Source organism: Lissotriton vulgaris, chromosome 2_2 (genome assembly GCF_964263255.1).
Source record: "Lissotriton vulgaris chromosome 2_2, aLisVul1.2, whole genome shotgun sequence".
In the NCBI taxonomy this organism is placed as follows: Eukaryota; Metazoa; Chordata; class Amphibia; order Caudata; family Salamandridae; genus Lissotriton; species Lissotriton vulgaris.
This window is the reverse complement of record NC_141688.1, coordinates 302,783,824-302,807,706: the sequence shown is the minus strand read 5'-3', so window position 1 is coordinate 302,807,706 and position 23,883 is coordinate 302,783,824. Positions and strand designations below refer to the sequence as shown.

The 23,883-nt window shown below is 43.1% G+C and overlaps 1 protein-coding gene across 1 annotated transcript in view; it reads left to right on the top strand.

Annotated features, from left to right (window-relative positions):
- Nucleotides 1–23,883, top strand: part of LOC147729354 (astacin-like metalloendopeptidase) — a 121,967-nt gene that overhangs the window by 12,871 nt on the left and 85,213 nt on the right. Inside the window, exons 2-6 of the mRNA XM_086959838.1 lie at nucleotides 1,642–1,669; nucleotides 1,767–1,832; nucleotides 7,629–7,766; nucleotides 7,874–7,991; nucleotides 16,604–16,779. Coding sequence (XP_086815964.1) covers nucleotides 1,642–1,669; nucleotides 1,767–1,832; nucleotides 7,629–7,766; nucleotides 7,874–7,991; nucleotides 16,604–16,779 — 526 coding nt within the window. The remainder of the gene's footprint in view (nucleotides 1–1,641; nucleotides 1,670–1,766; nucleotides 1,833–7,628; nucleotides 7,767–7,873; nucleotides 7,992–16,603; nucleotides 16,780–23,883) is intronic.

Genomic DNA, 23,883 nt, shown 5'->3' with positions numbered 1-23,883 from the left:
GCAACATATTAATACTCTCATGCATGCTTAACAATGTGAACAGGTGAGAGGTGCAATAACTGTATTATATAGCCCTGCAACACGTCTTGGTTGCAGAGGGTGGCAGTGATGGAGTTCTAGACAGGGGGGGAATCACACCTATGTTCACCTGGTGTGTCCTGGAATGGGCAAAATGACTGAAACTATACAGGGTTAAACTGTCCTTGTAGCTTCTGTGTGGCACAAGTGCAGTTACATATTCTGCACAGTGTGTATTAATGTCAACACATGTTTCTTAGTTTGCAGATGGTGCTGGTGCACTTACTAACTGTGTATAATGTGGAGATAGTTTTGGTGCATTTACACATTGAATGACCTGTGTACACTGTGCATATGTAAATACATATTCTGCATAGTATGTAGATAGAAAAGGTGCATTAACGTTTCATATGCTTTGTTAGACCTGGCATCGTTGGCATGGTTTCCCACGAACATTTTTGCTTGCAGACCTCCAGTTTTTCTTGGGCTCTTTCCCTAAAACATGGTAGTATTGGCCTATAATGAATCAGCATTTTTAATTTACTTGTACGTCACTAGTAAAGTGGCCCTACGTGAGCCCAGGGCCTGTAAATTAAATACTAATAGTGGCCCTCAGCACTTGTGGTGCCACCCACTTAAGTAGCACTTGAACCATGCTTCAGGCCTGCCGTTGCATTAAAGGTTTAAAGCTGTTGCTAGGCCCAAACCATCCTAAGACTTCACCTCCTTTACCACAGAACTGAAAATTACCTTTATCAAAGCTAATTCTATACTCCATGAATCTCACTACTATTCTCCCTACACTAGGGTAGGCCCCGCATAGCCCAGAGGTCATGGTGCAGTGCATTTAAAAAGTAGGGCATGTATTTTTATGTGTGATATGTCATGGTAGTGAAAAACTCCTACATTTGTTTATCACTACTGCACTGCCGATCTCTCCCATTAGACAACATTGGAGTTGCCTTTTTACATTTTATTAATGCAATTTCCAAATGGGAAGAGATAAACAGTTCATTTTTGGGGTCTCTGAAATCACAATTGAAAATCCTAACTCATGGTGAAGTCATATTTTAAATTACAATTCTGAAAATGTTACCTTATTGTCATTTTCTTGCCTTAGCCATTTGGTACCTGCAACGTGTCTATGGGGATAACAGTTGAGCCTTGTGCTTTCCTCCTAATTAGCCACACACAATGGGAACTAGGTGTGACTGGATGGGCCATCACTGGCAGGATGTGAGGGAGGAGCTGGGCACAGCCCCACTTACACCTTTCATGTGGTGTTTTGACAATTTTACTATTTGAAGTATGGGACAAATACATTGCATCTAAATTAAGCCTGACTGCTTTGTGCCAAGCTGCCAGGGGGATACGCATAGATTAATTTGAGGTTTGCGCGTTCCTTACCTTGACTAGCACTGTCCTTGCTGCTTGACCAGGGCTCACTCCCCAGTCAATCAGTATCCCAATGTCTAACATGCTTTGTATACTTGCAGATAGAACTAATGTTGTCATGGATCATTAATATAAGTTATTAGATGAAGGAAGATTTGTTTCTGATACATCCAAGAAATTATTGGAACATATCCTAAAAATAAATTTTTTAAACCTTTCGTTCTGCAGGTACTTGAAAATCCGGAGACAGATTATGGTAAGTAATATTTTATTCCTCATTACTGCGTCTGAAAAGTGTACATGCCCAACAGGTTCAGTACTGATGGGGGAAGTAAATGTGCCTTGCCTTCCAGATGCGGACCGCCCACCTGCAGCTGAGAGCTTGGATGTCTTTGAGATCATCTGCAAAGAGAATGTGGGTAAGATAAAAACAGGGCCGTCTGGGAGCCAGGGTAGGAGATACATGCACATGGTGCCAGCTCCAAATGAGCCTTAGGACACACACATTAACCATAGCTTGCCACACAAATGTACAGTGCTGCAAACACACTCAGCCAGAGGTACAGCAGAATAGTAGAGACGCATCTTGGTTTGCATGCCATATATCGAACAATGTCCTCAACTCTATGCTGCTGAGTAAGCTCATCAGCTTTATAAAGCTATCATCTTTCTCCTGGTGCTCCTTCTAATTCCCTCATGTGTTCTGCAGCCTCCCCAGTCTAAACCCTTTCAACCTCCTCAGAGCCATTGTTCCCTCTTGCTGCTGGCACCACCATGGCTGCCTCACTGAGGGTCACAATGTCGTTCCTAAGTATCCTGCAGGCATGTCTGTGTCTCTTCACCTAAGTGACATAACAACACCTTCATGGTCATATTGCTGACACTTCACACACTCTCCCCCCACAAGGGCTGCTGTAACTTCCGTCTTTGATTTCTCGTAACTTCTGGATCCATACTCCTGGAAGACCCTCCAACTTTAAATAAGCTGGACCTCTGATCAAACTCTTTGCAATAGGCATTGAAACTTATAGGGGACCATCCTAATGCTGTCTTCCTTTGAAATATATCGACTACCCCTGCCCCTCAGTGGTATCTTGGTCAGGAAGACAACTTGCTGCTGCCTCCTACTGACCCAGCCACAGCCTAATAGTCCACCCATCCTGCATAGTGACATAGCACAAAATGATGGGGCCCCTACAGAACGTTATGAGGGGCCTCTGAGTCTTCAGTATCTCACAGATATCCATATGCTTTAAGAAGAATAGGGGCCCCTGAAAGTTTGGTGGCCCCATGAAAGGTTGGGGGCCACCCTGTGCTGCAGGGTCTGCAGATACGTGCTTCCCCCTTCACCCCACAACCTGCAACTGATGCTCAAACAGACCTCTTTGTTGTCTTCTGCGGCCACTGGGACTGGGCGATCTTCTCAACATCGGGCAGTTTCTGTGCACCTTTGGATAGGGTTTTGATTCAAAATGCTTTATGGAATGAATGAGTGTCAATAGAAACAGGCAACGACATTAGCAGGAAAAAAAGGAATATCAAGTGGAGCATCGAGAGGTGGATGGAGAGAAGTGTAGGGAGAATAGTAGTGAGATTCATGGATTATAGAATTAGCTTTGATAAAGGTAATTTTCTGTGCTGTGGTAAAGGAAGTGAAGTCTTAGGCCACGAGAGAGGCACAGGAATCTGTAGCTAAATTGCTCAAGGAGCCACACAAGCAGCCGATCAAGAGCAAGGTGGTTTTTAAAGCACTCTTTATGGCGCACAAAGCCCTCCATGGAGCGAGCCCGGCCTATATGAGGGAAACAATATCATGTACACCCCCAGAAGAAACCTGCATTCTATCTACTCTGAAACCATGGATGCTCAAGGGATCCATAGAGTGTCCTGGGAAGGCGGACGTTTTGGTAACGCTGCTTCCATTCTTTAGAACCAAAACAATTCCTGTACTGTTGTTGTGGTCTTTTCCAATTTGTAAAAATAGCGGACAAAGCGGCAAGACACCTTAGGGTATACGCAGCGCTTTCCAAATATAAATCAAATCATCATCATCATCAAAATAACCTTATTCGATTCGGAAGAATCATAAAAGTATACAATTTAAAAAATTTCCTACATACAAATTCACAAATGATATTTCATATTCAAAGGTTCAGAAGCAAGAACACAAGAACACAATACACAGTATATCAAAAGCTTAAAATCAATAAAACATTATATTAATACATAATGATTTCTAAATAAACACGAGTCTGATAGAACTGAACATGAAACTACATATGCGAACAGTTAATAACAGTCTCAAATGCTCAAAAACTCCCTTATATTATTCAAGGTCTGATATCCCTCAAGAGAAGTTTAGTAACTTCTCATGGAACCATATAAAGCGAACAGGAAAACGTAAAGTGCACTATGCGTTATTAAGCTACGTTATTACATATGAAAGGGGGTAGCCTCTCACACCAACCCCCTTGCAAAGGTGCAATGCATTTAAGCCAATTTCATTCATATAAATCACCAATGGTATTTCATTTCCAGAAATTTCAGAGGCAGAAACACAATATATCATATCAAAAGCATAAAATCAATAGAAAATATTCATAATTCATAGTGATTCCTGAATAAAAAAGCAGATCTAATAAAACTAAGCATGGAACTACATATAGCAGCAGTTGATAACGATCTCAAATACTCTAAACCTTCCTTATATGTTCAAGGTCGAATATTCCTTAAGAGGGGTTTAATAAAACCATCTCTTGTGGCCTTATAAAGAGTACAAAAAAAGCACAAAGTGCATTGTGCATTGTTGAGCTACATTATCACATGGGCAAGGGGGTAGCCTCTCACACCAGACCCCTTGCTTAGGAAAGGCAACTTAAAATTGCAGTGCTTTTAACCGGAATCTAGTGGGATAAAAACGCCATTGTGTATGTGTAGTAAAAGATAAATAGAACTGTTGCTTTGATATAACCGCTTGGTTTGGTGTATGTTTATCTTGTCTGGACAGACCTAGGGTAGTATAGTATGCATTCTTAATGACCATTTTCATGTCTGATTTAATAGGGTCAGGATTTTCATAAACATTTTCAAGACCTATTTTATGAAAGAGTTCCCTTACATAACGCAACCATGGAATCAGCATGGCCTTATCAAGATTCACACAATCTTTTAAAATTTCTTTTGAAAACAGCAGATCTTCTGAAGACATTATTTTCCCCTATAGGAGCAGGGGGGACAAATGAATTCTATCACTCATGAAGTTTAAACCCACCTCGAATTGACAAAAAATATTTGGAGAACTATTTGGAATAGATAAAAGGCGTTTTAAAAATTACTGGCAAACATTTAGATTTATACAGCGTCTTGAGTTCCGCTATTGGTTTTTGACCTAATTTGCTTGCGAAGCGGAAAAGGGCCTCTATCGATCTACTTGTCTTTTGGACCCGGGTTATTAGTAAAGGGCCCCAAGTCAGTGTTTTATTAAAAAGATTTCCCAAGTAATTAAAATTTGGGACTTTCTCAATGACCATGTTGTCCACAATAAATTTACAAGTTTTAGTTCTAATTGGGCCGCAAACCATTGTGAATGATTTAGTAAAGTTAACCTTTTGGTCTATAGCAACATAAACTCATTAAAAGCATTCAAACATTTTTGCGTACTATTTGCTGTTAGGGTCATTAACACATTATAGTTCGCATAAGACAATAAAGGTATGTGTTTGCCATTTATTTTAGGAAAGTCCAAAACTTGTTGCAATAAAAATTGTTCTAAACCATTTGTGTATACTAAAAACAGAAAAGGGGCCAGGTTATAGCCCTGGCGGACACCTTCAGTTGAGGGGATAGACCCAGTTTTTTCACCACTTGGACCATATCGAATAGCCACAGAGGTAGCATAATCAAATCAAAATCAAATCAGGACTCAGGTGCTACATTTTCATGTTTGTTCAAGCGAGTGACTGACATAATGTCTACATTACTTTAAAGCGTGACATCTCCAGGTGTAGGAGGTTTATGCTAAAGCATGATTGGCTGTTGCTGTGGGCCATCCATTTTTTGATGAACTTCTTTCTTTGCAAGAATAACAACTCTTCAAAATCCCCTCTATCCTAGTGTCACTTTACTGTGTTGGAAGGGTTCTTCCATGAACTGTACACCACACGAGTGAAGCTTCTCCTTTTTCAGAATTGATATTTAAAAATAACAATACCAATTCCATTTGGTCAGAGGGGTTCGAGTAATGCATAATAGCAGAAAAACATTGCATCCCAGCAGCAGTCACCTCTTATCTTGAGCCCGAATTACATATAGCTCATAATATCCACGTTTGTACCACGGGTGGCACGCCTGCTTAAAGAAGCAGGCGTGCCAGATGCAAACAGGGGCACTTTGTCCTAGGACAGCTGCAAACTAATATTGCCCTGAGGGACCAGTGGGATAAGTATTAGAGATACCTGCGACTCCTTCTGTAATACAATTGTGCCGGAGGTGCAGAATGAAGGTGCACATTCTGTTCCAGGGTCACTATGGGAAATGCAGCCCTGGCCTCCCAAGAGAAAGAGAGGAAAAAAGGCAGCCAAGCAGAAATTTCACACCCGTGATCATTTAGCGTAACATTCCATGAGTACCCAGAGAGTACTTTAACCCTCCCATACATCGTTTAGGCCTGTAAGTGTATATTACGCTGAAGACGTAGCTCTGACTATTGGCCAGATCCCTTCTACCCTCCATTATTAGGGCTTGTGGTATGGGGCAGGTGCCTGTGTGAGTGTATGGATGTCTAGTGGGTTAGATTTTCAATTGTGCTCCAGGGATACCGCCTGTCTCTGTTTGATTCTGCTCCCTGGACAAGCAGAGTGTCTGCCTCGTCCTCCACTAGATGTGCCCTGAGTGTGACACGTACATCTCTGGGTCTAGAGGTAGAGGGTGCAGTGAAGCATATGTTTTCATTCTATCACTGCCTGTGGCTACATCTTTCTTCCAGTTGTCTACTTTGGTAATGGTGCCCCATAGCAATTCACAACAATACTGCATTCAGACAGTAATGGAGCAATCACAGTAAATCATTTAGCCCAGTGTGGAATCAGTTTAACACAGGCTAATAGAACAGATAAGAAGGTTCACATGTTCCTACACCCTTATACCAAGATATGGGTATGGGACCTGGCCATGTGAATAAACCCTACACGAACTGCCTGGCTCCACAGGCAGGTATGATGTCCTGCTGGATCAGGTGTAAATTATTTATGATGCAAACAAGAAGCAGTTTAGGTCTATCATTCTGGGAGACCTTCTTGGTTTGCATCCAACAATATTTCCATTTTGCATTATTCAGCACCATTTAGATGTCTGCTTCCCAGGCCTGTATGATGTGAGTGGAGCCATATTCTCTAGCTGCTATGAACATTATGTATAATTCAGAAACCCATGTTGTGGAATCTGGGGATCTGATTACCCAGGTGAATGGTCTGAATTGCAGCTGTTCCTCAAAGAACCTTGGAACACTTTCCCAGATAGTGTATTAGTCTAACGTGAGAAAATTCCGCTCAACATACAAGTAGCTCATAGTTGTCAATCTTGCCCTGTATAAAGCCCTCACCACTACGTGTACTTTGGTGAATGGGAGGAGAGGATTTGAGCCAATGGTATTGTGGGCAATAAGTACCTGAGTCCAAAGATTTGCTCAGTGCCCACCACCTGCGCCTTCAAATTTCAATGTGCAGAAAACCAAGGCATAGTCTTGATTACACCTGATGATTTTTTTCAACCCTCCATATGCGCTCTACCTCTTTACCTCCTTCTTTAAGTGACAAACCTCACTGCTTCTACTCGTCACTGATTTTTATGTCTTTCTCTTCATGCTTCTTCCCCTTTTTGTGTTTTTCTCTCTCTTGCTCTGGATCAAAGTCTTTTGAGGAAAGTAGGTGCAGGCCTATACAAAGGCACTAGTGACATAGTGAAAGGTAGCAGTAATTACAGCATAGTGGGCCGCTCAGGCCCCGGGCTCCAATGACACTGTACCTGCTGCACTAATGCTTCACTCACGGAAGGCAGTGTGTTTTGTTTCACTGTAGATTGTTTGCTATTGCATGATAACATGCTCTCCAGAAGGCTGCAGCTTCCTTCATCCCACTTGCCCTGTACCTCTTTCCTTCTTCTAGATGTAACTAGAGGAGCTTTATTTCATTCACCCAGTGCATCAACTCTCATTTCAGAAAGCAAAAAGCTCCTGAAAGGTGGAGACATTGCTGTGAAACTTGGCCGCAGTGCCATGATATGTAAGGACGACAGCTGCTTTTGGCCCAAATCCAGTGATGGGACGGTTCAAGTGCCCTACACTCTCAGTGGTTACAGTGAGTATCTGATGTGGTGGTGGAGGTTGCATCTGGAAGAAGTAGTTAAACTGCTTTGTCTATCTGCCCTCATTTTCCTGTCTTACAAACTCTCCATCCTTCTACAGGTGACAGCGAAGTTGCTAGCATCACTGATGCTATCTCAGAATTTGCAGGATTGACCTGCATCCGCTTTGTGGACCACACCACGGAAACGGACTACCTCCAGATTGCACCGGGAGATGGGTAATGACAGGACTTGCTTCTGGGTCACCCCCATGAATACATCATCAGTTCGTAGCCTTTGCCTCTCTTGGTGGAGCCAGTGCACTCTGTCCTGTAGTCTAACATGGTTGCTATTTGTTCTGTAAAATGAAGGTTCAATGTTATTATCGATGGTGGTGGGTCCTTGGTCCAGCAGGCTCCAGTGTGTGATCCTGGACATACACAATCAAACACTCTTCACAACAAACTCTTGTTATAGCGCAGTGTTTTTCACATGCCACAAGTACCAAGTCACTGCTGTTCCACCCTCACATTAATGTCCAATGTCTGCATCCTATCACTGCCCTTCGAAGAATTCATACACTGAATAGTCATTGACATAGGTCTGGAAAGCAGTGCAGATAGAAACAAGCCCTTGTTCCTAGGATAGATTTGCAGTGTCTGCAGGTCCAAAACTAGGTTGGTGAGCTGTTTAAGAGTGATTCGTGAGGTGGTAGATATTGATACCACACCTTATCCTATAGATACAGGGTTGGTCATCACGCCTCTGCTTGCTTTGGTGGACCCATAAGAGAACAAGTTACTTACCTGTAACTGTAGTTCTCCAGTATTGGAAGCCTTCATAGATTCACATGCCTGAATCATTTCCCGTCGTCGAGACGGGAGTCTCTGGTACATAAAAAAGCAATGCTTAGTAGTATAACAAACTGAAAAGAGGCCTAGGCCCATTTCCCGTTTGCAACCCATAACCCTTGTTATGTAAAAGAGACAAAACCTTTCCCTGAACTAATTAGAGCTCCTCACCCTCTAGCTCTAGAACCCTCCTTAGAGAACCTTCTGCTCCTCAGATTTTCGCACAGTTGTGCATAAAAACTCTTAGTGCTAAATGCAAGGTGAGCCTCACACCGGAGGAGGGTGGGTTGCATGTGTATCTATGAAAGCTTCCAATACTGGACAACTAGTTACAGGTAAGTAACTTGTTTTCATACTCCAGTATTGGAGCTTTCATAGATTCACATGCCTGAATCAGAATAGCGTGCAGTAGCATAAAGGACATTTTTCTTTTTTTCATATAGTCACTTAATACAGCATCTTTCTGTACATAGTTACTTTAGAATTTAGCATATTAATACTGCAATCACTGTAACTAAACATAATAATAGAAGAAAATGTGCATTTGTAACAAAGACAAAAGGATGGAGGGATGCCAAGAGGGCTCACCATTATTGGATAATGTTTCTCAGCACCGCTTCTCCGACCGCCACATCTGTCTCTGCAGCTGCTTCCAAGCAATAGTGCCTGGTGAAGGTGTGCGTAGATCTCCAGGTCGCTGCCCTGCAGATATCCTGGATCGGCACTCCTGAAAATAACGCAGTGGAGGTGGACACTGCTCTCGTTGAATGAGCACGAATTTGTGCGTTCTGAGGTTTCCCAGCAGCTTGGTGACAATATACTATAGCACTGTAAATCAATCTGGCAATCCCACGTTTCGATAAAGGGAAGCCCTTCCTGGGTGCGCTGAAAGCGACAAAAAGCTGTGAAGACTTGCGAAAGTGTTTAGTCTCTTGCAAATAAAATTTGAGACATCACTGGATGTCCAGCGAATGTAGAACTCTTTCCGCTGCTGTTGTCGGTTGTGGAAAGAAGCGTTTTAAAACAAATGGCTCATTCAAATGAAAGTCAGTTGGTACTTTTGGGATACATTTCGGATTAGTTCAGAGAATCATCCTGTCTTTTTTAAATTGCAGAAAAGGGTCTTGAATTGTAAGAGCCTGCAATTCCCCCACTCTTCTGGCAGAAGTTAGAGCGGTGAGAAGCGCCACCTTCCACAATAGGAATTTGAGATCTGCCCTGTGTATAGTTTCAAAGGGTTGGTTCATTAATTGTGAAAGGACTGTGATCGAACGCAAAAGAGGTGGAGGAGGCTTTATTGGAGGAAAAACTCTGAATAATACCTTCATGAATTGTTTAACAATTCTTGCCAACCATAAGGATGGTCCTGAAGCAGCCCTTCTGTAGCTTGATATTGCAGCTAAATGTACTTTTATAGATGCCTGAGTCAAACCCGACTTAGCTAAAAGCAAGATGTTTGGAATAATTTCATGAAGTGCTGAATTCAAAGGATAAACGTTACTTCTTTGACACCAGAGACAAAATCTCATCCACTTCAATCTGTAGGTCTTGTTCGTACTATCCGCCCCGACCTTGGAGAGGATATCTTTACATTCTTCTGAGATGTTTAGATGCTGAAATTCACAGTGCTCTGGAGATAGGCCATCAAGCGCAAGGATCTCGGGTCCGGATGGAGCACTTGTCCCTGGGACATTGCCAGAAGCGATGGCATTGGTTGGAGAAGAATCGTATGGACCTCCGAAAGCTGTAGAAGCTCCGTGAACCAGTGTTGTCTGGGCCACCATGGGGATTAGTCCGCACGGTTCTTTCTTGATCTTCACTAGTACTCATGGCAGAAGGTGAATTGAGGGAAAAGCGTAGGCAAAGATGCCTGACCATGCCATCAAAAACGCATTCCCCCAAGATCCCCGTTGGCGAAGCCAGCTTGCGAAGAACCGGCATTTCCTGTTCTCCGCTGTTGCAAAGAGGTCTACTGTCGGTTCTCCCCATCTTTCAAAAATGTTGTTCAGGACTTCTTGGACCAACTCCCACTCGTGGCAGGACGTTTTGAGGCTGCTGAGAGTATCCGCCTTGATGGTTTGATCCCCTGGGAGAGGTTCTGCTGTTATGGATATCATGTGCCGTAGCGCCCATTCCCATATGTCCTGGGCTTCCTAAGAGAGGGAGAATGATCTTGTTCCTCCCTGATTTTTTAAGTAGTGCATTGCAGTTGTGTTGTCCGTTCTTATCAACACAGATGATGCTCTTATCCTTGGCAGGAAAGTTAGCAATGTGAAACGGACCGCTCTGAGTTTTAGTACGTTTATGTGTAGTTGTTGCTCGTGCAACTTCCAGTGACCGCTGACTTGAAGGTCTTGAAGGAACGCTCCCCATCCTTCTTGGGTTGCATCTGTTGTCACTATCAATGGGGCTGGAATTGTGAGAAATAAAAGACCCTGCAAGACATTTCGTTTTCGGGTCCACCAGCTTGCTGCTTGATCCATGACGGGCGTGACTTGGACAACGTCTTCGAAGGATCCCTTCGCTTGACGCCATTGCAGACCTAGCCTGGCAAACAACTCCATGCAAGCCTCTGTTGATGCTCGGCCTAAAGCTGCTGATGGTGCCTAGACTAGCCAGTTGTCAAGGTAGGGAAATACTTGGTGTTTCTGTCTTCTTAGAATTGCAGCCACAGGAGCCAAGCATTTCTTGGGGCTGATTACAGGCCGAAGGGCAGTACCTTGAATTGGTAATGTTCTCCGGCTACCATGAACCGAAGGTACTGCCTGTGTGAAGCATGGATGGGGATATGAAAGTACGCATCCTGTAGGTCTAGTGTGGTCATATGGTCTCCTGGGTTCAACAGTAGAAGGATGTCTTGCAGAGAAACCACCCTGAAAGATTGCTTTTTGAGATAGGTGTTTAGGAATCTGAGGTCCAGAATTGGCCGCCATTGAAGGATGTTTTTCTGGACGAGAAAAAAGCGGGAGTAAAACCCCCTTCCTCTCTGGGAGTTCGGTACCGGTTCTATTGCTCCCTTTTGGAGCATTGCCCGAATCTCCTCTCGCATTTGATGTAAATGCTTAACCTTCTGATATATCAGCGGCGTACAAGGGGGTTTCTGTAGAAATTCTAGAGTGTGGCCGAATTGAATATTGTTGAGGGCCCATTGGTCCGTGGTTATCTGTTGGCAATTTTGAAAATAAAGAGCAATCTTTCCACCCAAGGGGACATGTGATCTCAGAGGGATCGGTGTAGCCAGAATTAGAAGGTTGTCATTGTCGTCAGGTGTTTTCTTTCCCCTGACGACCTCCTTTACCTCTCTGAGTCGTTTTTGTGTAGCCTCCTGTCTGGCGCTGTGTATACTGCTGATGGTAGGGCTGGGGTGAGGTGGAGTAAGACCCTGTTGGTATCCTTCCTTGTAAGATGATTGACCTCCACCTCTAGAGCCTCAAAATGGAGCTTTCCTGTATTGTAGAGTTCCCAATGACTTAGCCTTATCCGTATCTTTTTTGATACTCTGTAGTGCATCATCTATTTGCTTGCCAAATAGATCTTCACCGTTGAAAGGAAGGTCCAAGATTTCATTCTGGACTTCCGGTCTAAATGCTGTTGCCCTCAACCATCCGTGCCTGCTTAGTAACGCAGCTCCTCCTAGAGATCTGAATGCCGAAGTCCTCTCCCCTTCTTGCAGAGTTTTTCAGGCTTCTTGTCTCTCCGTCTCTGGTATATGGTCTATGTAAGGTGAAAGGTCGCACTACATTTGCCTATCGTACCTCCCTAGAATGGCCACGGCATTCGCAGCTTTCACTAACAGAGCTGACATAGAGGAAAATCTCTTCCCTGCATTGTCCAGCCTTCTACCCTCCCTGTCCGGAGGTGCCGTAATAGGAGCTGACGGATTTCTTGATTTTTGCTAAGCTGCTTGGGTAATAACTGAGTCCGGCTTAGGATGGCCTAAAAGACAAGCTGGAGCATCTGAAGGAGCCTTATATTTTTTGTCCAACCTGGCGAGAACTGGAGTCACTGTAGCTGGTGCTTCCATGACCTTCAGGCCTTCCTCCCAAAGATGACTTACAATCGGTAAGGATCGAACTGTCCTACAATAGGGTTCCTTGAAGTCATACAAGAAACATTCCACCTTATCCTCTGCCATGGCAAGTGTGAATCTTTTAGTGGCTCTCTCCATTAAATTATGAAACCCACCTATGAAACCCACCTATGGAGAATCAACAGGCTTCGGAGACGGAGAAGAAGGTGACGGAATGAGATAATCGTCCCACTCTATGCTAGGGTCCGTGATCTCTCCTTCTTCCTCCTCATCTGGGTCTTGACCAGATCTTGGTGGTGGAGATCTTGGGAGGGGTTCCGGTAAGATGTCCCGCCTAAACACTGGTGTACTTGGTATAGAGCGTGGTTCAGGCGTAGCCTCAGGAATTTCTCTTGAGGCTTGAGGTACAGGATATCTCCTCCTATAATCCTCTAACATGAATTGTAGATCTTTTAACAAGGAAGATGGTACCTCTTCCTGCTGTTCCTGGTGGTATTGTTGCTGAGGACGCTCTTGATCTTCATAATCACCTGAATCCTCCTCTTGGTACTTCACCTGCAACTGAGACTGGCTACTAGCATAACCAAAAGGGCCCCCATCATCTTCGTCCCCTTCTGAATCCTCTTCCTCCAGAAGGTGAGATGGTACCAGAGGCAACGCCTTACTTGGAGAGGTAAGTTCTGGCGTAATTGTCCTTTTTCTGCCCAAAAACCTCTTTTCTGGGTTTTTTTCCCTCATCGATGAGCCCGCCGACGAGATCGCCGTCAAAACCGTAGACGATATCATCGTCGTCGACGTTGCCGTTACCATCGTCGTTGTTGCCGGCGACGATCCCGTCAACACTGCCTTCGTCGATGATCCCGTCGACTATGTGGGTGTATTCGTAGCCATCGACGCCGTCGTCATCGCCGTCGTCGCCGATCTCAGTGTTGACACTGTCGTCGACGGCGATAAAGCACTTGAAACAGCTTTTACCTAAGGTTTCTTCGATGATGACGTTATTTTCCTCGTCGACGCTCCCGTCGACGACGCAGATTTCTCCACTTTCTCCTCAGAAGGTGTAGAGGATGGTTTCTTGACAGAAATATTGACCTTGGGGGGAGATTTTGAGGGTTCTGAACTAGTTTTCTTGGAATGTTTAACCCCTGAAGCATGACCCTTCTTCTCCTTCTCTTTGCCTGAAGGAGATTTTGAGGGACTATGCCCTGAAGACCCTGGGGCAGTCTTTTTAAGGGCCTTCTCAGGTCTTTCCGCTGAGGTATGAGCCTGAGGAGATCTGCTCCTTTTCTGAGATCTCCTGGAAGAAGAGAACTCCTCCTCACTGTCCCTGGCTAAGATCTCCTTCCTAGCTTTCACCTTTTGAAGCCAGAGTAGAAGCCTTCCTTCATGGTCCCTCAAAGTTTTATTAGAAAAGGTACGACATACCTTTCAATCCTTTGCATGATGGTCTGGATAAAGGCAGTAGATGCAGTCCTTATGAGGGTCGTCTGTATAGAGCATTTTCTTAGAACAGGTGGCACAAGCTCTAAATAGCAATGAGAAATAGTCTGAAGTTTATTTATTTATTTGGGAGATTTATTGAGCGCGCATATACCCATGGGTGTCTCGGCGAAGTGTTCCAAATAATTAAAACTGGAGAAGGAAAAAACACTCAGGTCCAATATCAATTGAATATACTGAAGAGTTTGAGCAGAGCTTAAAGGAGACTCCCTAGCACAATGTGCGGTAGAAAGTTCGTGGAGCAGAAGGTTCTCTCAGGAGGGTTTTAGAGGGTGGTGAGCTCTGATTAGTTCAGGGAAAAGTTTGGTCTCTTTTACATAACAAGGGTTATGGGTTGCAAAAGGGAAATGGGCCTCTTTTCAGTTTACTATACTACTAAGCATTGCTTTTTTATGTACCGGAGAGTCCCGTCTCGACGACGGGGAATGATTCAGGCATGTGAATCAATGAAAGCTTCCAATACAGGAGACCTACTGTCACAGGTAAGTAACTTGTTTTCTTATGGCTCCACCAAAGCAAGCCGAGGCATGATGACAAACCCTGTGTCTTTAGGATAAGCTGTGGTGTAACTCTGGAGTAACTAGCTTAAATTGATGCTTCTTGATATACATATCAAAGAGAATAGGTAGGCACAGGTAATTCTAAAAAGAAAAAGACATGGACTCCTGTGTATTCTTGAAAAAAGTATAGAGGGCATATTTATGGGCCCCTTTGCATCGTACTTGCCCCATGCAGTGTGGTGCAGGAGAGACGCAATATAAAAATGAAGTTTATGATGCTATGCAAGGTTACCTTGCGTGGCCCTGGGTGACTTCATAAATCTTACGTAATGTAATGCAGAACAAATTGCTGTGCTGCATTACTGCATGCAAGGGAGGCGTTACCATGGGCATTGCAAGGGTGTTCCCACACAATGTCCATGGATTTTAAAGCATTCACACTTTTTACTAGAAGTTATAAACCCAGGAATTCGCCGAAAACCATGCCTCTCCAACTTAGGCGTAACAAGGAGAAATATGTTTATATGCATTCTCATCACACATAGAAAGAGGAAAAAGCCTCAGGGGATTGTTTTTGTTGAAAAAGGTACGCCTTTCTTCCAAAAACAATCCTCCTTAAAAAACAGACACCCTTGCACCACGGTGCAAGGGTTGCTGTGTTGGTGCCAGGCACTCAAATGGGCGCAAGTGCCGGAGAAAAGGTGGGAATGTGCTTGATTAACTTGAATACTATGCCTTCCTGCCCTTTCCCCATCAGTCAGTGCTGCACAGCAAGGTGACCTTCTGCACTGCACTTCGTGTCTTGAACATAAATATTGCCCTACATCCATAGGTTTACATGCAGAGGAAAGCAGTGTTGCTTTTCTATAGATAGCTTTCCATGAATGCAAGATCAGCAGCCACATGGAAGTTAAAAGCTTCAGCAGGGCCTTCTGACTTGTACACATCCAAGAGGAAGGTGGCCACACTCAGCTCCACCCACATCTGCAAGGCCATACAGGTCCACTAGGATCCATGTCCACAAAGTGTCCTGGTGGCTGCTGGACAGCTTTGGCTTTTGTTCACATTCAGGTCAACTGACAGTCTTTGTCAGTACAGTGAATCTTTACAAGTTCAAGCTGTGAGCCAATTAGGTGGGGGTCAGAGTTCAACTACTCTGAGAGGAGTCTGGAAAGGGCATCATCTCACACTGCATTATGTAAGTCACTGTTTAGGCGCAGATGTGGGGGGGCTTCTGCACTTTACATGGAGCTGCTCTAGTGGGAAACTTTGTGATTTCTCTTCAGTCTCTGAAATATAGAGTAGCAGAGGAAGAAGAAGAAGTGGAAGTTGGGGATGGAGTCCTCTGTGTACGAATGTCAGGTTCAATCTTAAAACTAACGTTCTTAAAATATAAATATTTGTGGACCGCTATGGGTCACTCTACCTATAGCAGCCCAAGTGGTGTTTGTGAAATATTTACTGTGCTCTCACATTCCGAAGATCAGTCATCATTATACCAAGTTATGTCCATAATGTTCACACACTTAAAAAAACTTCTCAAGCTTTAGCGCCTTGACTTACTTTACACAGTGAGACCAATAGATTGCTAATCTGCGAAGAACTGTGCCCCCCAAAACGCAGAGACAGCACCCACATTTGCCAGATCATGCACAGAGAAGGCAAAGATACAGTATGCTGAGACTAATGGAGAGATGATTGCCTCATGTCAGAGTATGCCAAAGGGTGGCTCTAAGGAACCTCAAAGCATGCCAAATAAACAAAAAGGCAGGGAATATTTTGAGGCACAAGAAAAAACTACGAGAAATTGCCCAACAGTTGTGGTGGGTCTGACTTCATCCTTCTTCTGATACTGTTGTCTCAAGTGTATCTAGTATTCTGTGTTTCTGAGGCTGCTCTCAATGAGGTCACTGTTTTCAGGTTTCAAGTGTTCTCAGAACTGTCTCTCTTTTACTCCATGTCTCTCCCAGCTGCTGGTCTTTCATGGGAAGGGCAGGCGGACCCCAGCAATTATCATTGATAGGTGGTTGCCTATCGAGAGGTAGCATCCAGCATGAGCTCAACCATGCCTTGGGCTTTCACCATGAGCAGAGCCGCAGTGACCGCGATGAGTACGTGATGATCATGACAGAGAATATTTCGGATGGTAAAGTAACCCTCCACTTTGACCAATCACTGCTACTGACCAGAGAGAACTGTTTTCTGTTGTTGATTGAATCATGTTATTAACAATGATTTGCAGTTAGAGAGTGATGCAAGGATCACAAACAGCCAACAAAGTAAAAGGGGAAGGTGAGGCTGGTGTACTTGCTCTTATCAGGAGCCTTAGTGCTCTATTTGCCTCCCAAACACACAGTACAATTCTCCTACATTAAGAAAGTATAACATTATTGGCCTAACTCACGTAGAGTTCAATGACTGTAAAGAAGACTGCTTAGTACATGGCATAGCAGAATGGGGAGGTATAGATTGCACTCTATTATCTCAGAACACACCCATGAATCAGTGTCCTTTGTACCCAGTGTGGGTCTTGTGCATTTACTGATGTGCATCTCTGAAACCAAGTCCACTCCAGTGAATCTGTGTGAACAGAAAGGCATAAGAGGCAACAGTGTGAACTCTGTGCATCGGTAATGTTTGAACAGAATATCAGGCACCAACCTGACTACTGGGTTTTTCGATTTACTGGCGGACAACAGTGAGATAGAAGTACATCTATGTATGCTAATCAGCAGTATTTGACTCCTATGTGTGTGTCGTCCAAAGCTATGAATGAGTCTCCCACAAACCAGAGTGATCTCTGAGCATTTCTGTTTGCTGCATGGTGTGTCAGATGCTAGTGTGATTTCTGTGCATCTCTGTTTGCTGAATGACATGTTGGGAACCAGTGTATCAAATGCAGCAGCAAAGACCACTTTTTCTGTGAAAAAATAAGAAAAGCCAGATCAATAATACAAAAAAGACATGAATGACTCCTGCTATCCCATACTGCTCTATTTCCAAGGGCAAAGCTTTCAATCTCTTCTTGATCGCCAGTCTAACTGACAACCTCAGCGCACTCAAGACTACTTCTATGAAGACAACATCCCTTCAGGGAGAGTTCCTCATACCTCTTATCAACACAGTTAATGCCTCCCTGAGCTAATAAACTTTCCCAGACAATTTCATACTAGGAAGCATCCTCGCACTGCTAAACAACCCCACCCTAAACCCACATAACCTTACCATATACTTCCTATGGCTCACTTCCGTTTTATTGGAAAGACCATCCAGGAAGGTGTCACCCTAGAACTTCAAGAGCATACCACCAATAACAGACTCTTACAGTGTTTCTAATCCAGATTCAGATCTTGTTTCAGCACAGAAACTGCTACAATTCAAAGTTAATACCAATATTCACACCTCTCAAGACACACATGGTCTTTGCTGATACAATCTTGCAATGGTTCATCCCCTACCTCCCCAACCTCAATGAACCATCTGAATGACACAACCTCTCCTTTATAATCTCATCACAGGATAACATTCAAAGACTCAGATCTTGATTCAAGCTCATTGGGAAAATAGGATGTTCATCACCTACCCATAAGTCACCCCAACTACGACAGCAACCAAAGGCTGAATTCTGGTTCAATCCTGGCTAACAGAGATGAAACTTGACAGATCCTCCCCGGCTGACAGCTGATGTGAAAACTCTAGAACTCATCCTTGGCAGTGACCTCTATTTTAATGAATGCATTACCAAGACAATATCCTGATAAAAGGGAACTCTACTAACCTTTAATGAAAATCAAGTCAACACTATAAATACTACTTGTATGTTGTATCCCACTTTGATAGAGGCAAGACCCTACTCAGAGGTTACTCCAACTCCACACTGGCTCACCTGAAAGGCAATCCACATGCTGCAGCTCACCTGATGAAAGTCCTGAGGAAGTTTGATCAAATTACCCATCAATAAGGAACTTTGTTCACTCTTCCTACAGGCCGACATTATGTTTAAAACCAAGGAATGCCAACACGTGTTTCACAGCTAACATGGATTGCATCATGAGGCATCTGCAGGGCTTCAAATTCCGACAATATTCATTATCGATTTATAGTTCCCTGGATTAATCTTGATAAGAAATTTAAATAGAAATTGAAAAAGGCATTTGTATAGCGTGGACTGTCTCGGCACTGGTCATGTGAAGGAAACATGCCATCTGCTTAAAAAGTAATTGTGTTATTCATTTTCAAGAAACAGCCACATTTCTTCTGGGAGTTTATTCTAGGTCTTTGGGCCAAGGAAGGAGAATGATCTCGCATCTGTTCTGCCTGCCAAAAATTGACCAGCAACCAGTGTAGTGCCTTCAACTGAGGAGTCATACACGTTCTTGGAGCCAAATTAGGAATCAATCTAGCTGCTATATCTTGTACCGTTTGAAAACGACTGAGCAAACAATCTGGAAGGTCTAAGTAGAGAGTTTTTCCATAATCAAGCCTCAAGGTTATCAGAGCTTGATTCACTGTTTTCCAAGTATCAAATGACAGAAAAGGGAAGCATTTTTTAGGGAGCGTAGGATCCTAAAACAGGAGCCAACCAATACCTAGATGTGTGGGTGGAAAGAAAGGGCACTATCTAGTTGATTTTCAAATTTGTTACTACCTTTTGTTTTGTGCCGGGGGGAGGAATATCATGTGGCCAGCCCATTTTCCATATTTTGGGGGAGAAGTCCCAGAAGAACTGGATCTCAGTTTTATTGTGATTACATTTAAGTTGCTGAACTGATAACCAGTTGAACACATTGGAAAGACAGTATTTAATGGCCTTTCAATCAAATTCCTTCCCCTATCCACAGGTAAAAAGTAGCTGAGGTTCGTCTTCATATAATATTACTTTCAACCGTAGAGATTCTGCCAGAACAGCTCAGTGAGTTAGATATGCGTAAATTATTGTGGTATTCAGTGCCGATCCCTGAGGCACTCCTACAGATAGTTCTCGAATAGGGGCAGCATATGGAGGGATCCATACTTCTTCATACCTGTTGTTTAGGAACTAGGTAAGCCACTTCAAGACTAGATCATCGATTCATATATCTTGAAAGCCGGCCAGTAGTCTTCCATGTGGCACGGTATCGAAAGGTGCGCATAAATCCAGCTTTATCAGGGCGGCCTTGCCCTTCTTGTGTAGCGGTCATTAATGTGTTCAGTTATTTCCAGTAAAGCTGTTTCTGTGCTGTAGTGTAGTTCCTATTTTCCCAATAGGCTCTGCGCATTGGAATAACATAAACAGCAGTGTAGACGTAGGCCTGAGGTCATCTAGGTCTCTACTTACTATGTTAGACTTAATTTAGGTTTGCCAGCAAGCTCAGAGGTCACTAGAAACGTTCGCGAATGAATAGGGAGGGGTTAACCTCCCTGATTTAGACAAGAAGGGATTCAGCTTCTGACAACCGCATGAACATGACAACTTTGCTCCCTCAGAATAAAGAGTGTATCTCTAGAGTTGTGTGAAATAGACGGCTATTTCACTCATTCAATTGTGCATGCCTAGTTTCACCAGAGTGCAGAGAAATAGAGAGACGGGCGTTTTCAATAAAAGGTGTTATTTTATCGAGCAGTCTTCTTTCTCATGCAAGAGAAATGAATTGCCACAATTGCAATACTTATCATAAAGTAAAGTGCGTTCAGTAAAAGTAGTATTATGAAATAATACTGTAAAAGCAATGATACGGTTTCTTAGCCATATGATACTTTAAAATGGATAAAATATATACATACATAAAAACATTGACTAACGAACTCAACTGGTGTTTCTAGATACGCCTACCCCAGTGTACCTGACCTAAGCCTAATACGTGGGAAGGAGTAGGTGAGTTTGCAGTTTTTAAGTTAAGTTTAGCCAAGTATCGGAATCAAGAATTCTCTCTAAGGTTTTAATCAGCTCCGTACCTTGGTTCTAGAATGAAGGAGGTCTTGTATCTCGCTTCTCAGGACTCGATCTCCCAGCAACCCGCGAGGGTGACTTGGGAACACCGGAGCTGGATTTTCTCGGCGTGAGAAAAGGCAGCTTCTCCAGCGCGTCAAAGGGGAGGGGCGGTTTCCTCTGGCTCTCGCATCAGCTGGGCTCCGGATAAGTAGATAGCTGCTCTGCTCCACACCACCGTGTGTTTGCTTAAGGCAACGTTGGTATATTTATACCTGAAAGGTGCCGGGTTTGACGTAAGGTTGGACATTAGACGTCATTAAGAACTAACAGTTCTTTCTGGACTCCAGGAGTTCCTATGCAAATGAAAACAAAACAAAACCAAAGCAGGGAGGGGATTCCCGGGCTGCTGGAGGCTTGGTTTGTTTAAAGAACGCGTTGTACTTTCTGAGAGTCTATGGGAGTAGCCTTGCTGTGCTTTGGACTGCATGGGCTATTACTAAATATGGATATGATTATTATGCCTTTATAAGGATACTATTTATTATAACCACATAAGGGCATACATGGGGAATATCGAATTAGGGTCCTAGATAGAAACACAACACCCACGCCACGTATTAATGTCCATCATTACTAAAACTTAAGCAATATTAAACATATATCGATGCATGTGTGTATTCCAACCCACCCCAAAATACATAATTGCATTTGAAATGGTGTACGGTTTATACACGAAAAATGAGTAATGGTACTGTACGCTTTTCAAGCAGGGTTATCATTCAGTTAAATGCATTTATATATCAGCTGAACGAATTGCGAAAATTACACATGAAATGGCTCTGTTTACAGAAAAGAAGGTCGAGACCACTTCATCACATATTAATACGATATTGTACATGTGCTAGAGGCTGAGGTAAACATTGTCTCTAACGTCTCTAAAAATAGAAGCTCTGTTCTCTAAGAGTAGTTCTACTTTAAGCAGAGTACCGTGTGCCAGGAAAATTGTAAATATTTTTGAAGTGAAAGAAAAATAATTTTGCTTTCAGGGGAAGGGAGGAAAAAATAATTTGTCCCAAATGTTTTTAGTAGCATTGTTTAACAAAACTGAAGGCCGAATTCAGAGTTCCGGGAATGCTGTGTGATCATTGTTTTTAAATGTTATTCTCGTTGTTGGGAGAGAACATCATATCAGACAGACTCGCAAAAAATTGGTCTACAGCATCAGGTGAAAGTTCTACCAAGTTTAAAAACACTGCAACTGTGCAATTCTCTGCGTGATTGCTATCATCGATGTTTGGATCAGCAATGCTCACAGAAGGTTGTACCTCTTTGGTGCTGCTTTCCTCTCGTACTTCACTGCCACCTACTCATAATGGTGAAGTCTCAACGAATGCCGTCATCAGAATAGGTAGCCGCTGGGAACAACACGTTGCATGAGTCGTTACCGGACCTAGCAAAGTATCGATATCCATTGGTACTGCTGATGGTAGTGTAAGACAGACGTCCAACACGCATTCTTCTCCGCATAGCAGACATGCAATTTTGCAGATCGGTCATGAAAGAAACCAGGTTGTACTCAGATCTCTTAGCCGGGCCAATCCGAGGACCTTAGTGATACGGTCTCGGTGTCGTATTGCTAGGATCGTTTCTTCCATCGTTGCTGGAGTCTTGTCTGTGGATTGGCTTGCCATATCGGAGCAGAAGGAACAAAAATAAATTCCTGCCACGAGTCCCAAGATTAAGGGTAGGCTGCCAAAGACAGAATGGACAAAATTCGGGAAGATGCCCAGAACTGTTTCAAACGGTGCTAACAGTCCCGAAAAAATTGTCTTAAATACATGCGCGATGCCACTGGTATCAGACATGTTTAAAATTTGGCTTAACATTTCTATGAAATGTACGGGGCAATTTGTTAATAAAAGGGTATGTATCTCTGATGTTGTCCTTGCAACTTGCAGATCATACGTTTCTTTGGACGACGTCAGAGGCACAGTAGTCTGTAAAAGAATACACTTCATTCTGCTTAAAGTATCAATTCAAATAGAAGAGATATTTACATGAGGCCATATTGCCGCCTCCATGTCTGGATTGCTGTTTGGATACAATACTTGCATACAGCAAACGACCCTGGAAGTTACAGTAACGAGATAACATTCTCCTGGCACCATTCCACAACAGCTGTGGTCATTTATTAAAACGTAGCTTTGGTTGGAGAGTTGTCTGAAGAATGGCTCTATCTGTTTTGCAGGAGTGCCGTGCAGGTGACATGAAAGGTTATTTGTAGACCCTTCGCTAGCTCCATGCAAGTTAATACCTTGACACAGAAGTGTACCGTCTAGAAATTTTTTACAATTATTGCCACTAAGGAATACCTCCTTTTTGCCTTCACTATAACATTTGTGTGTGTAAGGTAAATCCCAGGTTGATTTGATGTATTCTTTACTCAACCTTCCATACTGGCCTGCTGGTATATATTCTTGGCAATTTTTTAAACTGGAATGTTGTTATCGGAATTGTAATGGTTCCGTGTATTATCTATTCAATGACAGGTCTCTCTGACATTGTCAATGGTAATCTCTCCAGTTTTTCAATGCTCAGAATTGTATAATCTGCTCCTTTTTGTGCCAAACTGATTTGTTTATCAGTAAGGTTAAAGATAGAAAATAATGACGTTACGTTGATTAGACGCCATGGCACGTAGCCTGAACGTAGGTTTTGCAACGTCCAGGCAAGCTGTACAATGTAACATGTTGTAGCATTAGCAAGTCTTGCTCTATTATATCAAAGGCAGATGACACAATACTGTCCAGTGAATATATTCTGGAAGACAGAGTCGTTAACCCATTGTCCACAACAGAAAGTGATTTTTCCAAATTTATACGATCAATTTCTCGTATTTTTTCAGCTGTTTCAATTTGCATTACTTTCCAAGCTTTGTTGTATGCAGTGTATATACCGGCCGCTATGAAACGTTTTTGACGCTGTTTGCGAGGTCCCATTATGAAATCTCGCAAGTCAGCACCTTCTTTAAGTAAAGTCAAGTGTTGCTTAATTTCAGCCAGTGTGGATTTCTGTAGCCACTCAAGGCATAATTTCCCTACACTGTATGTTGTAACTATCCCTGGATGTTGTCTCTGGGAATATCTTGTGTCTGGCCTGGTCATTTTTAACCCCTGTTTTTTGTTCAGGAATCTATCTTGACAGTTGTTTGTGTCTGTGGGCCAGATCAACCATTTTTTCCAATCAGGATTTGTTCTGTTTTGGTGAAAAATATGGGATACGTCTATTTCCACATCTGTAGTGCAATTACTATCTGGTATGGGCTTTGGAAAAGACGGT